General features: G+C 47.2%; 2 protein-coding genes across 2 annotated transcripts in view; one reads left to right on the top strand and one right to left on the bottom strand.

The window, feature by feature from the left end:
- EDEM2 (ER degradation enhancing alpha-mannosidase like protein 2) overlaps window positions 1-4,450 on the bottom strand; it is a 93,225-nt gene extending 88,775 nt beyond the window's left edge. Inside the window, exons 1-2 of the mRNA XM_067012102.1 lie at window positions 4,294-4,450; window positions 1,698-1,816 (exon numbers count right to left, since the gene is read on the bottom strand). The gene's annotated coding sequence lies outside the window, so the exon portion shown is untranslated. The remainder of the gene's footprint in view (window positions 1-1,697; window positions 1,817-4,293) is intronic.
- A 181-nt stretch (window positions 4,451-4,631) lies between these two features.
- MMP24 (matrix metallopeptidase 24) overlaps window positions 4,632-15,254 on the top strand; it is a 48,094-nt gene continuing 37,471 nt past the window's right edge. The window contains exon 1 of the mRNA XM_059038013.2: window positions 4,632-4,859. Coding sequence (XP_058893996.1) covers window positions 4,632-4,859 — 228 coding nt within the window. The remainder of the gene's footprint in view (window positions 4,860-15,254) is intronic.

The raw sequence follows: 15,254 nt of genomic DNA, 5'->3' as shown, positions 1-15,254 counted from the left end.
CCCCGCTTTTCTCAACAGCTGTTACTATTTAACATACTATATGTATTAATTATTTTGCTTGTTTTCTGTCACACCTAGTATAAGTTCCATGAAAGTGGGGCGTTTGATTTGATTTGTTGACTGCTCTATCCCAGCACCTAGAATATGTAGATTATATCTATTGACAATTACCACACTAAAAGTCAAAGCTAAGACATTTGGGCTTCCCTGGTGGCGCAGTGGTTGAGAATCTGCCTGCCGATGCAGGGGACATGGGTTCGTGCCCCGGTCCGGGAAGATCCCACATGCCGCAGAGCCATGGTCGTGGAGCCTGAGCGTCCGGAGCCTGTGCTCCACAACGGGTGAGGCCACAACAGAGAGAGGCCCGCGTACCACAAAAAAAAAAAAAAAAAAAAAAGCTAAGACATTTAAAAATATTTACATATTAATTCATTTTAAATGATAAATGCATCAACATAACATTTTTATGAAAAATAACTATATTTTCCAAAACAAAACAAAAAATTTAGTGAGAAGAGTGGTATTGTTTTAAAGTCTTGAAAACCTGTTTAAAGTCTGACTTAATAGAAGATAGGGCTTCCCTGGTGGCCCGGTGGTTAAGAATCCACCTGCCAATGCAGGGGACACGGGTTTGAGCCCTGGTCCGGTAAGATCCCACATGCTGCGGAGAAACTAAGCCCGTGCACCACAACTACTGAGCCTGCGCTCTAGAGCCGGTGAGCCACAACTATTGAGCCTGCGTGCTACAGCTCCTGAAGCCCACACACCTAGAGACCACGCTCCGCAACAAGGGAAACCACCGCAGTGAGAAGCCCGTGCACCACAACAAAGAGTAGCCCCCGCTCACCACAACTAGAGAAAGCCCGTGTGCAGCAACAAAGACCCAATGCAGCCAAAAATAAATTTTTTAAAAAAAGAGAAAACTCCCACAAATCTCAAAATAATAAAAATAGTAGATAGATGTCTTCTTATGCCTACTTCTGCAGGCAATCTGTCGTGACATGTCATAAAGCCTCTGGACAATCACACAGTCTACTCATGAGAAAATGAGAGTTTAAAAAAAATAATGCCTTAGTATTATTAGGAAAATAGTTTTGATCTCACAGACCCACTAAAAGGGTCAGGACCACACTTTGAGAACTGTTGGCTTAGAACATGAAGTCCAAACTCCTTAGCGTGGCATTCATATATATCCACACCTTTGTGTATACAGTTCCCTTCTCACTCTACCCAGCAAATCCCTGCTGGTCATTCAAGACCCATCTCACCTCCTGACAGCTCTAGACAGTTGTTCCCTCCTCTCTACTCCCATAATATTTTTGTCTTCTCTCTTATAGTACATACTATGTTATCTTCTTGGTGTCTATTTAAGTGTCTATCTCCCCAAACGACTATCTTTCTAAAGGAAGCAACTATAACTTAATCTCCTTTATATCCCCCAGCCCAGCTAACACCCAAAAGATATTTCATAAATATTTGCTGAATAAAGAAATAAGAGAGGAGGTAAAGGGAAGAGAGGGCTCCAGTTTCCCTACAGGGAGCTCTGGCACTGATATAAATAATGCTTCTTGATAAGATTATCAATACCTAACTTTTTCCTAACATCGGCTCAGTTAACTATATAGTTTACAAAGTGAATCCCAAGCTTTCACATGGTCCTCCCCATGAAGTGGAGAGGGCAGAGACATTACTTTTACCTTGCAAATGAGGAAACCAAGGCTCAAAGAGATGAAACTACTTGCCCAAAGATGCATTACAAATTAGTGACAGCCAATATTGAATCCAGGTTTCTGACTCTAAGTCCAGTGCTTTTTCCCTGGAAGAGGAGAAAAGAGAAGTCAGCGCCCTAGTGATTCCATCTTAGGCTGTTACTCTGAAGCCTGCTAAACCTTTTCTTGGGCTGGCTTCACAATGCTCTCTAGACTTTTCCCACTAGGGACCTACCTTAGGGTTACATTTTATAAGCATCCAACGTCTTCCTTCTTTATCATCAATTACCTACAGCCACTCGCATCTACCACCTTTGGTAGATAGCTCATGGCCACTACCACTTGAGCCCTACATTCTCATTAGCAGTTCAATGAGCATTTGGCATTAGGAGTAAGGAGATGAATAAGACAGATCTTATTCTTAGATGCTCAGTCCGTTGCGGAGCACAGGCTCCGGACGCGCAGGCTCAGCGGCCATGGCTCACGGGCCCAGCCGCTCCGCGGCATGTGGGATCTTCCCGGACCGGGGCACGAACCCATGTCCCCTGCATCGGCAGGCGGACTCTCAACCACTGCGCCACCAGGGAAGCCCCTCCTTTCACTCTTTGAATGTACTATTTCCTCCTTCTGGAATATACCCTCTCTCAAATCTTCTAACCTTGAGCAGTTTGTTGCTCTTTCCTCATTGTTTCCATAACACTTTGTTCTCATCACTGCCGTAATTTATCACGTAACCAAAATGATTAGCTTATGTCTGTCTCCCTCCTAGACTGTGAGCTGTTCAATTCAATGCTGTGCACACACTCTTCCATCTCTGATTTCCCTGACACTGCCAACCCCTCTCCCTCTCCTTGAAACGTTTCTCCCCCTTCCTGTATATTCCATAACCCTGATTCCTCAATCGTTTTGACCACTCTTTAGACTGAACATGTCTCAACAGGGGGCCCTCAGGCTTTTGCTCTTTCCTACTCCTATCATTCAGTTTCAGCTATCATATTGACCTGAATGTTTCCAAAATACCTATTCTCCACCCTCCTCTGAACTCATTGCTGTACCCATCTCAGGGATCTTGTGGTCACCTCAACCTCAGCAAACCTAAAACCAAAGCCCTTGTCAATTCCCTCAAGTTGGTCCCTCCTTATGACAACGCCATTTCTGTGAAGACACCACCACCCATCTTTCTGGACTTGTCATTACTCCAAACTCCTTTCCCTCTTCTTCTTTGCCCAATGTGTCTTAAATTTGTCTCTTCTTTTCCCCCCACCCTTAAAAAAAATTTGGGTTCTGAGGTCAGATTGCTGCAGTTCTGCCACTTATGAGTCGTGGTTAAATGAGATATAATACAGTAAAGGGCTTAACCCAGTGCTTGATACATAGTAGATATTCAATAAATGCTAATTATGTTTGTTATCATCATTCCCTTGTATGCCGAAGGTTGCAGTAATCTCCCAACTAATCTCTTTGCCTCCTCTGGTCATTATTCTATATACTGGGAGGGGAACTAATATGGAACGTCTATTAAGTGCTAGGCACTTCATCCTTACAGCAACCTTACGCAGTAATATCAGCATCATTTTATAAAAATGAACAGAGCCAAGAGATTTGAACATAAGTCTGACTCTAAAGCCTGTTCCCTTTCCACACTTCCAAATTACCAGGTAACCATAAAACATCATTTTCCACACACCATCTTGCTCAAAAAAACCTTCAATCACAACCACTCCCATTTCCCTTCAGAACACAAACCAAATTCATTTTCCTAGGGTTTACAGTCTTAGACTAGTTCTCTACACATCATGCCCTCTCCATTCCCCTTCCCTTGTCTAAGTCTGGCCTTTCCTTCAAGGCTTAGCTAGAGTTGCCGCCACCCAACCCCTAATTCCTGTCCTGACTTCTCCAGTCCCCCATCAAGCCTCCCCTGATCCCTGGAGCACCTGCCTGTATGCTTTTTGACACTTGGTGTTTGCCACTCTGTGTTTCTTTGTACTTATGTTTTCTCACCAAGCTGTAAACATCTACACTTCAGGGAATCAGCCTCTTCCCCCCCCCCCTTTTTTTTGTATCCCAAGTAGCCCAGAGCCCTACATATATATAGAAAGTGTTCAATAAATATGGGTTGTTTTGGATGAAAGATGATCTTCCCAACTGGTTGATGTCTCTCCCTCTGGGGGTGAGAGAATGAGTGTCACCTTAATTTCACCTAATGTCTCCAGGGCTACCTCCCTGAAATGCTCCTCGGGTTTATTCTTTAGTTTCTCACCCTCCCTGCCCTCCCTTCTCCACTGCCACCCTCTCAGGCCCTCTCCTCCAGGGCTATTTCTTTAGCTCATTCCCTCCAACCTCACCATTACCCCAGGGCAGCTCCTCATTCCCCTCCCCCAGGCCCAGACCCCCTCCTGCAGTGTCCCGCCTCAGACCCTCTCCCCCAGGACTATGCCTTTGGCTTCGGACCCCCAACCCCGGATATCCTCTCCCAGAGCCGCGGCGTGGTTCTATTTCTAGGATTATTTATTTAGCCTCTTCCCCCTCCCCCTGGGCTGCCACTCAGGCCCCCCTCCTCCAGTTCCACCCCTTTGGACCCTGCCTCCAGAGCGGTTCTTTTGGCCTCTGCGACTCCCACCCCAGCGTCGTTCCTCGGCCAGTGTCTCCGGGCTGGCCCGGAGCCGCCGGCTCCGCGGGTCGCGCCTGGGTGCTGCCCCCGCGCCCCTGGCCGTCCCCCGCCAGGGCGCGGCGCGCGGAGGCGGGGGCGCGCTGGCTGCCGAGGCGGCGGCGGCGGCGAAGACAGGCAGGCCGGGCGCGTGTCCGCGGCGCGGTGACTCGGCGGCTCCGCAGCGGCTGCAGCGGGAGGACCCGGCCGGAGCCGCCGCCGCCGCCGCCGCCGCCGCCGCCATCGCAGCCGGGCGGCCGGGCCCCGCCGCCGGGATGCCGAAGAGCCGGGGCGGCCGCGCCGCGCCGGGGCTGCCGCCGCCGCCGCCGCCGGGCCTGGCCCCGCGCTGGAGCCTCTGGCGGGCCCCGGAGCGGCTGCTGCTGCTGCTGCCCGCGCTCTGCTGCCTCCCGGGCGCCGCGCGGGCGGCGGCGGCGGCGGCGGCGGCGGGGGCCGGGGACCGGGCGGCGCGGGCGGCCGAGGCAGAGGCGCCCTTCGCCGGGCAGGTGGGGCTGGCGCGCCGGGCTGGGGCGCGGGCTCGGGACCTCCGGGCAGGGCGGGGGGCGGCGCCGGGGCCGGGCCTGGGCCGGGCCGCGCCGGCCGCCCGGGGCGCGGAGGTGGCGTGCCGGGTGTCCGCGCCGGGGGTCGGGCTGGCGGCCCAGGGCGGGGGCTGGGAAGGCCCGCGCCAGGCCCGCGGGGTCCCGGAGCCGCTTCAGCACCGCGGACAGGGGCAGCGGGCGGGGGCGGAGCGGGAGGGTCGGAACTGTGGCGGTGTGGCGTGTGGCCTGCCTATGTGTGAGGGAAGCCGTACAACGCCTGGGAGTAAATAGTAAGCGCAGCCAGTCTGTTGTGGTTTGGGAGAAGAACCCGAGGATGTTCAAGCTGGAGACGAGAGGACAGGGCGGGGAGGGCGGCTGGGGACGGGGGAAGGACTCGATCTCTGTCTTCGTATCTGAAGGGCTGTCACGTGGAGGAAGGACGGCCTTGCTCTGCGTGGCCCCGCAGGACAGAACTAGGGCCAACAGGGGTGGGGATAAGGGTCGCAAGAAGGCGAATTTCGCTCAACATGAGAAGAAGTTTGTAACAATCGGAGCTGCTCATCGCAGACATGTGCAAGCAAAAGCTCCAGGAGGGGACTGGATGGATGCATGCATAATACCTGCCTGGATACAAGCATAATAATAACAATAATGCCAGCTAGCATCGACTGAGCACTCACTATGTGCCAGGCCTGGGGCTGAGTTTTATGTGAATTATCGCGTTTAATCCTCGTAACTACGCTACGAGATAATTGTAATTATTTTCCTCATTTTACAGATGAGGATACAGACTCAGAGAACTAAGTAACTTGCCCAAGATCACACAGCTAGTGAGTAATGGAGTTGGGATTCTAACCTAGGCAGGCCTACTCTACTCTTCACATATTTAACCATGATATTATCCTATGTCATACAAGGGGGGCAGGGGGCAGTTAGACTAGGTAATATCTCTGGTCTCTTCCAACCTACAGGTCTGCAATTCTGATAAGTGACGTTGAGACAATGTTTTTTTTTGCTTAGGAATATCAGAGTGATTGCCTCACTTATCATAAGAGATGGAGTGTGTTTGTTGAAGCAGTCTATTTGTTCAGAAGAATCTGCCAGAACAGGAATTCTTAATTGGGCATGGGACTCAGGGAGTCTGAAATCTTGTGTAAAATTGTGTTTGTATGTGCAAATGGGTTTTTCTTGGAGAGGATCCCTAGATTTCTTCAGACTCTCAAAGGGGTACATGATCCACCCCCCCAAATTAGGGTGTGTAGAAAGTCTCTAGTCCTGCTGGTAGTTTTCTTCCAAATGCCTTATAATTGCTGTTGACTTTTAGTGAAAACTTTCCCTAGCTTGTTTGTGTTTTCAGCTTTATTTCCTCTCAAAGTAATGCATTTCATGAGTTTATACCCTATAAAAAGTAGGATTCCTTTAGTCTTCCTGAATGCACAGGGTGAGGCGGAAAGACCCTAGCCTGGGATTTAGGAGGCCTGGGCTTCTAATCCTACCTTGGCTCCTGGTGGCTTCTGTGACCTTGGGCCATTTCCTTGCCCTCTCTAAGCCTGAATTTTCCCATCTCTAATACAAAGAGATAAGGCTAAATGATCTCAACTCTCTGAAACCCTTTTATTCCTATGATATTTCAAGCATTAAGAGGAGGCTTTTTGGTTGAATATGTTAGGATTTGGAGAGAAGATAATGCTACCCACTCCTTATCTTTATCAGTTTTATAGGCTTTGATTGTTCCACCTCTCTTAGTCTTTGTCTTTTCATACTTTTCCCCCTTACAATAGGCCACCTCTAGAATAGTCACATTCATCCTCGTGAATCAGTTTAATTACCCTTTTCTAGATATACTTGGGTCCTAACTTTCAATGGATGTCAACCTGACCATTCTCCCCAGATATGGGACCTTGTCATCTTACACAAAGGAGGATGATTTCCTCTTTGATTTTTAGGTCCTTTCCTGCTTCTGCCTATCTCTTTGTCAGCCTTCCTGATCCCAACACATTAGGACACTGCCTTTAGGAAACAATCCACAGTAGCTCTCCATTCCTTTCCTGGGTCAAAACTGATAGCCTGGAACACAGTGCCCTATCTGTGTATTATTCTTACCGGAGTAAATTGTTACCTTACATTTCTCACATTGACATTTATCTGCCATTTTGTGTCCCACTCAGTACCTTCCTTCAGCTCTCTCTCCACCCCCGCCCCCGCTCTCTCCTTTGGCAGAGCATGTCCCTACCTGAAAGGGCTTAGTATGATCTGCAGTCCTGAAATTCTCACTTTGCTCTACTTCTTCTGGATCACTGATAAAAAATTAAAATCAGACAGGTCCCAGCATGGTCTCTTGGGGCCCCCTGCATTCTTAATCTCCTTTCATTTAGAGACGTGACCAGCTCCATCTATTTATTTATTTCCACCTATTTATTTATTGCCTTCTATTGTTTATTTCCTTCTACCATTTTCTCTCTGAGTTCTCAGGCCCTCATCACCCTCAGTTCCATGGTGTCTCCATTTTCCATTTCTAATATATTGTCCAAAACTTTCTGAAAGATAATTATAGCCACTCCTTTTGTGAACAATTTGCACACTATTATCCCCTCATTGAATCCTAGTGGATCACGTGATTGAAACCTTATAGAAATATTGCTGCTTTTCAGCGAGCAGATAATGTTGCTTAGTCCTCTCTCTGTCTTTTAAGGCCTCTGCAGTCTGACTCCACCCTACCGCCTCACTAGAAGCTGCCTTTCCCCCTGCTCATCCATACACATCCTTACTCCAGACAAGCTTGTCTCTCCTTTATCCTAAGATAAGCTCCCCATGTTTCCCTGGACATTTACACATGCTGTACCTCCCCCCATCCATCTGCCTCCTTTCTTAAAGTTCCAGCTCAAGCCCTGGCTCTCTAGGAAACTCTCCCTGACTTCTCTAGGCATTTATTTCTCTCTTCTCAGAAGAGCACTTTGAGGCAGCTCCAGCCAGCTTGTCATTTAATTTTTTTTTTAATACTTAAACATTATTTTCAGGAAAAGGGTTGTGGTTCTTAGGCAGGGCCTTCCCCAACCAAAGTGCTTTATGTTTTTAGATCCAGCACAGTCCTCAACTCTCAATGCTCGTTGTTAATTACTCAGAAAGCATCCAATGATTCTTTTCATCCTTTAGGCCAAAAAAGTTACATGCATCTGAAATAGACACTCATGGGCATGTGGTCTCAAGGTGCCTTCTAAAACCCTTCTTAGGGATAAAACTCATTGCCTGCCTGTCTTTCCTTCAATGAAAACAGAGGCTATTCCACTTGTCAGTGGTTCCACAATGACACCCTTGAGTTCTTTCATATAGGCTATCATCAAGTGGTAGTGATATACAATAGAGAGGAATTGAGAGGTGGCCATGACCTTAGAGATCCCTAAGTAAGCACACTTAACAGATACTTAACAGATACTTTGTAAATTGCCATAAGTGAGTTGCCCAAGGTCACTAAGCCTGATAGGTGATTCAGAACTAGGACTTTTCCCTGGTTTCCTGACTTCTTGGTTGAAAGCATTTTCACTATCTTTGGCTTTGATTTCATATCCCTGATCTTTTATTACCAAGAGACAAAGCCGAAAAAAAAAAATTTGTTCCATCTCTTTTCTCCTTTGCTTTTTTTTTTTTTTTTTTTTTTTTTTGCGGCACGTGGGCCTCTCACTGTTGTGGCCGCTCCGGATGTGCAGGCTCAGCGGCCATGGCTCCTCACGGGCCCAGCTGCTCCACAGCATGTGGGATCCTCCTGGACCGCGGCACAAACCCGTGTCCCCAGCATCGACAGGTGGACTCTCGACCACTGTGCCACCAGGGAAGCCCTCCTTTGCTTTCTTGAGTCTTTCTTTTGTATTTTGCACATTGAGGGATCCCACTGATTCTCTGATTGGCTTCCTGTGTTTGGTTTATTTAAAGCATCTCTTTCTCTTATTATTAGCTGAGTAGAATGCCCCATAAATAGATTTTTGGCCCTCCTAACTTCCAATTTGATTCTGAGGAAGGTCAGTATAGGCAGAAAGAGACAAGCCAATCAGCACAGGCCACATGAGTGACAGAGTGTGACCCAGGGTTTAATGGATTCCTGCTCTGTAGACTGGTTTTGAGGGGTCTGCTCTGGGCAGATGGAGAAAGTTCCTCAGTTTGCACCCGTAGCCAAGGAAAGTTAGAGCCCTAAATGAGTTTAGGAGTGGAGTAGGCCTATTAAGAAGCACTAACAGACTCCCAAGCCAAAAATGTATTTCAGTGTGATCATGGCCTCCAATATATCTTCATTCTTTGTCTGAAAAAAAATTCTCACTGTTAGGAAGTTCTTCCTTTTACCTAACCTGAGTCTACTCTGCTGCATTTTAAAATCATTTTCTCTTATTACTACTATGGTTTTTCCTGTCACATTAATAGCCTCATATCTGTAAAGCACTTTGCATTTTCCAGATGCTTTTATGTGCCTGGCCCCACTTGATCCTGGCAACAACACCGTGAGGTGGGCTAGGAAGATATTGTCCTCATTTTATAGGAGAGGAAACGGAGACTCAGAGAGATGATGTGGCTTGTCCACACATTGTCCAGAGACCCATATGGAGCTAATAAACAGTAAAGCAAGGACCAGAAGCTGGGTTTTCTGTCCCAGATCTGAGGTTTTCCCCATATATGAAACTGTCCTATTCTGGATTATTATAATAGCCTTTTAGCTAATCTCCTCCACTTTCAGGTATATCCCACTCCAGTCATTGAAAGAGGTAGTTTTAGAGCAAATAAATGTAAATTATAGTTGTACCAGAGAGATTAATCTTAGAGATTAAACCTAGCCTTATGATATGGTATAGTTTAGACTCAAAATCAGAGGAAGCAATTCTTAATAGACTGCAGCCAGACTCCTCAGGACCTAGCACAGTGCCTGGCACATTCTAGATACTTGATAAATATTTTTAAATCGATTGTATTATCTGTGTCCCCCACCAACTTCTTTCATAGCGCTTGGCACGCAAAAGTCCGTACCTTTTTTGAAGAAAAATCAATGTATGCTAGAGGTTTAAAGGTCTGGGGAAGCACCAAAGGGGGAGGAGATGGGGTTGGGGAAGGTAGGGAATGTTCTAGGAAGAAGGTTGGTATCGAAGATGAACCTTTGAGGGAGGAAACGGACAAAGAACGGTGAGTGGGGCAGTCCAGAGGGAAGGAAAACATGAACCAAGGATCCACACATGTGCAGGGCGTATTTAGGAAACGGCAGAGGATTTGATGTGCCTGAGGCCTTGAGTTATTGCTATTTCCAGTAAGAGTGTTTGAGAAGAGGCTGGAAAGGGAGGCTGAGAGCAGACTGTGAAACGGGCTTTTGTGCAAAGACTGAGAGGAGTCATGAAAGGTTTCTGAGCAGAGAAGTGACCTGCTCAGATTCTCAGAGCCGCGTTGAGGGGATGGAGGCACCAAGGCCTGTTCTGAGTTGTTCTGGGAGCTGGCTGCTGCCCTGGGCGCTTTTAGCTTTCTTCACACAACTCAGGTCTGTATACCTGTTCTAGTGTGTGGAGAAAAGTTGTGCACCCCAGCTCTGGCCCTCCCCAGCTGAGCAATTCTGGAACAAATCATTTGGTTTCATCTGGCCCTCAGGATCAATTTTGTTCAAGTCCTTCCGTGGTTTTTCTTCATCATTACTCCATGCATTCATTTTCAAGGGCAACTTGGAACTAGGCTTTGATGATCTATAGGATAACAGCAAAGCCACATTTATAAAAGATAATATTTTCTCAAAAATCAGACACGTTGTTATAACAAAGTAGGTAGAGAAAAGCAAGGCATAGTTATTAACAACTCTGTTAGCAATAATTTTTTTAATTAATTAATTTTTTTTTTGCTATGCCAGGTCTTAGTTGCAGCACGTGGGATCTTTAGTTGTGGCACGTGGGATGTTTGTTGCAGCACGCGGACTCTCGGTTGTGTCATGCATGCAGGACCTAGTTCCCCAATGAGAGATCGAACCTGGGCCCCCTGCACTGGGAGCGCAGAGTCTTACCCACTGGACCACCAGGGAAGTCCCAGCAATAATAATTTTAAAACTCACTTCTGTACCACAAACACTCACATGCATACCATTTTCTGTGCCCCAAAAGCACTGGGCCAGAAAGAGCCATCCTTCAGCTGGTCTTCCTCTCACCTGCCTCAGTAGAATCAGCCACCAGCCCAGCACTTCCACCTCCTGAACAGATCTTCCCTGGGGCCGCTTCTCTCCACCACTGTCGCCTCTACTTTAGTCTAAACTTCCGTCCTGTCTCACCTGGATTCCAGAAACTTCCCACCTGATCCACCTCGCTTGCCTGCCTCTAATCCTTCTTCCCAAGGCAGCCAGAGTGACCTTTTAAAAATAAATCTAGGTGCTCTGTGACGACCTAGATGGGTGGGGTGGGGGGTGGGGGTGGGAGGGAGGTCCAAGAGGGAGGGGATGTGTGTATGCATATGGCTGATTCACTTCACTGTGTGGCAGAAGCTAACACAACATTGTAAGGCAAGTTTTTACTCCAGTAAAAAATAAATAAATAAATAAATTTAAATAAATAAATAAATCTACGCAGGGGCCAGTTATATCTGAAGCAAATATGGCAAAAGGCAAGATTTAACAAAGCCGGTTGGTGATGATCCAAGGGTTTTTTAAAAATTATTTTTATGCCTCTCTGAATGCTTATAATATTAATTTTTTTAAATTTTTAAACAAAAAAATCTGGTATGTGACTCCCACTCTCATCTCACCTTGTTTAAAATGGCTTTTAAGGTAAAGGCTAAATTAATATTACAATACTATGGCCACTTCTCAATTTTTATTATGGAAAAATTTCAAACACACGCAAAAGTAGAACAAATAGTGTCGTAAGCCCCTTGTACCCAGCAACCCCCCAGGCTGCTTAATCAGGCCTCTGAGCCCCTGCATCACCGAGTCCTACCTACCCCAAACCGCCCCCCCACCCCCCCACCGTCTCTGCTCACTTTTATACCAGCTTCTCTGTCAACTCCAGCTGCCCTGGCCTTCTTTCTCTTTTCTTAATAGGTAGGCTCCTTCCCATCTCAGGAATTCAATAAGCTATTCTTTTCCTGGGGCACTCATTATCTGACCTTCACCTTCACCTCTTCTGCTCTCACACAGGTCTCAGCTGAGATGTCACATCCTCTGGGAGGCCATCCCTGACGTCACAGCCTAGATCTCCTGTCACACACTTTCTTTCCCAGCACCTTCTCCTTTTCCTTCACTTATCACCGTTGGAATGAAACATTTCGCCTTTCCATGTTTCCCTCCCCCTCCAGGCTGTAAGCTCCATGAGGAAGAGTTCAGTAGGAGTGACAGGCATGGAAACCACTATTGATAATGTACTATGAAAGATGCTGTAAGTAAGGGGTGCATATGGGAGCACAGAGGAAGTCCGTTTAACCTTGGATAGTCCTCCCAAGTGAGGTGACATTCAAGTTGCATTTCAAAGGAAATTTATCTATTAGTTCATCAGGGAGAGGCCAGTATCCACGTGGGAAAGGCCTTCTAGGGAGAGGGAGTGAAAAAAGGCGGAGAGGGAGTGAAAAAAGGCAGAGAGGAAGGAACTTGCAGGATGTGTTCACGTAACACAAGTAGATCAGTAGCTAGAGGAGGGGGCACTTGGGGTAGGGAATAGAAGGGTAGGGCATACAAGTCAGAGGGTAAGGCTAGAAAGGTGCATTGGCATCAGAATGTGAGGCTTGCTGAGTGCCGTGCTGAGGAGCTTAGACTTTAATACTGGCCGTGAGGATCAGCTCCACGCTCAATTCAATTAAACTGAAGTAATAGAACTTTATATAATTACTTAGAGGTTATCTACTTCAGCCATCTGCCTATTTCAGTTGAGAAACTAAGGCCTGACCACAGTCTTTGTCTTCCTTCTTCCCTTTTCTAAACTCATCAATAAGTTAAGCCCCATCAGACCGAAAAGATGGCAGATTTGCAGGAAGGCACTGGAAAGGGCAAGGAAGACTCAGGCGCCTCACTTCTCAAAGAGTGAATGTGCGCATGGCTACCCTCCTGGCCTTAGGAGGAACCCTCCCCAGAATTGGGAAACTCAGACATCCCAGTATCTGGCTGATCCAAAACCCCAAATGTGCCACCTCCCTGGGCATGGTGATTGTCTGGCTTGTGGTGGCCTCCTGGGAGTGGGCCAAGGACACTGTGAAAAGAGCGCCAGGGAATTCCCGCTGGTGCACTTTCCACCCACTCGAGAGATGGTGGCAGCCAAGAGGCAATGCCGTGCCATTAAGGTGTTTGTCAAGAAGCTAAGTTGGGCTTTGTGGGCGATCCTGAGGGCCCTTTTTAGACTGGCTGTGAGTGAGAAAAGAAGAAAATTTTAAAAAACACAGCCTTTGGAGGCAAACCAGAGCTAGCGTGGAGGGTGTAGCATGGCAGAGAGAACCCTCCCTGGGAGGCAGGGACACTAGCCTCCATTTTCAGCTCCTCCACCAATTTGCTCTGTGACTTTGGATAAGTCATTTCTCCCTGAGTTTTGTTTTTCTCTTCCGCGAAATAAGCGTGTTAAATTAGATGATCCCTAAGTATTTGTTGATGAGTGCATTTTCTAGATACCTCCATGGTTAGGCCTTCACGTTTGAAGTTTTAAAAAATTAGTTATAACTCAGGTGGGTTCAGCGGCAAGGCTGGGACCTCGGTTCAGTGGGTGGAGGAGGAAGCGGGGTTTTGGTGGGACAGGAGTTGGAGGGAACTGCCACAGTGATAAGGCTGATCTCTGAGGAGTCACCAAAGGACACAGTGATTCGGTCCAGCAGTAATGACCAAAGGTGGAGGTCCATGTACTGCTGAAGAGTGTGGGAGAAAAATACAGCCAATAACATTGTGAGAACGCTTACTATGTGCCAGGATCTGCTAAATGCTTTACATTCATCTATTAGCTTCCTACTGCTACTGAAACAAATTACCACAAGCTTTGAGGCCTATAACAATACAAATTTATTTTCTTACAGTTCTGAAATTTATTAGCTCTTATTCAATATTATCTTACAGTCTGAAGTTTGAAATGGGACTAAAGGGACTAAAATCAAGGTGTCAGCAGGGCTGCATTATTTCTTGAGGCTGCAGGGGAGAATTCATACCTTGCCTTTTCCAGCTTCTAAAGGCCGCCTGCATTCCTTGGCTTGTGGCCCCCTTTCGACAATGTTGTGGCACGTGACATCTGCTTCTGTCTTGACGTCTCCATCTCTGACTCTGATGTCCTGACTCCCTCTTATAAGGACCGTGGTGATTACACTGAGCCCACCTGGATGAGCCAGGCTAATCTCCCCACCTGAAGATCCTTAACTTAATCATACCTGTAAAGTCTCCTTTACCATGTAAGGCAACATAGCAGGTTTCGGGAATTAGGATGTGGACATCTCTGAAGGGCCATAATTTTAGCTATTACTGAATCATCATCTTACTGAATCCTCCTAACAACCCTTCTTTTAATATCCTCTATGTAACGGATGAATAAAAATGATGGCTTAAAGAAGTTAGGTCATTTGCCCAAGGACACTCAGCTGGAAGGAGCAGAGTTAAGTAATATTTGGCATATGGTGGCATCTTGGTCCCAAGTGACCTGCCTTTTCACATACAACCTCACTCAGCTCCCAGGTGTGTAAGGACTAGAGTCTCACTCTCTGAAGGACACTGAGAACCAGGCAGGGAACCTGAGGTCCTGAGAAACAGATTAGTGTCCTTACAATCTCAGTTTAGGACCTGAGTGCCAGCCAGGGAAACTGAGGCCAAAACCCACTTGTAAGGGCTGGCTGAGGAGACAGGTGGGTGAAGGACCCAGGCATGAGAGCAGAGCCGAGGCACAGAGGTCAGGGGCTGGCTTTTGAGCCAACTTTAATAGAAGGTTTTCCTAAATGGCAACATGCTTCCTGTCCTAGCAAATCAGAGGTGATACTGAACATAACCTGCCCATGCTTCACGGCACAGGGTCCTCACTCCCAGCCGTCCTTACTGCGGTGGTTCTCAAACTTTAGTAGGCAACAGAATCGCTTTAGGTGCTCTCTTTTTAAAAACGCAGATTCCCAGTTCCCAACCTCAGAGGGTCTGATTTTGCAGGTCTAAATTCACGTTTGGGAATACGTACTTTTAACAAGTTCATTGGATGATGTGACGCTGGCAGCCCATGATGCACAAGGACTGCCCAGTGAGAAACACAGCCTCAGTGTTTGGGGCTGCAGTGCAGTGAGGGCTTTAGAGTTGTTTGTCACCTATCGGGAAAATAACAGCCATTATTCTTGCTATCTTTTACTGAGCGCTCAATACCACGTATTATGTTCTTTAATCTTTACAACCACTCCATGGGACACATGCTAAGGACATTATGC

This window comes from Kogia breviceps, chromosome 14 (assembly GCF_026419965.1).
Source record: "Kogia breviceps isolate mKogBre1 chromosome 14, mKogBre1 haplotype 1, whole genome shotgun sequence".
Classification (NCBI taxonomy): domain Eukaryota; kingdom Metazoa; phylum Chordata; class Mammalia; order Artiodactyla; family Physeteridae; genus Kogia; species Kogia breviceps.
This window is presented reverse-complemented; position numbering and strand designations above follow the sequence as displayed.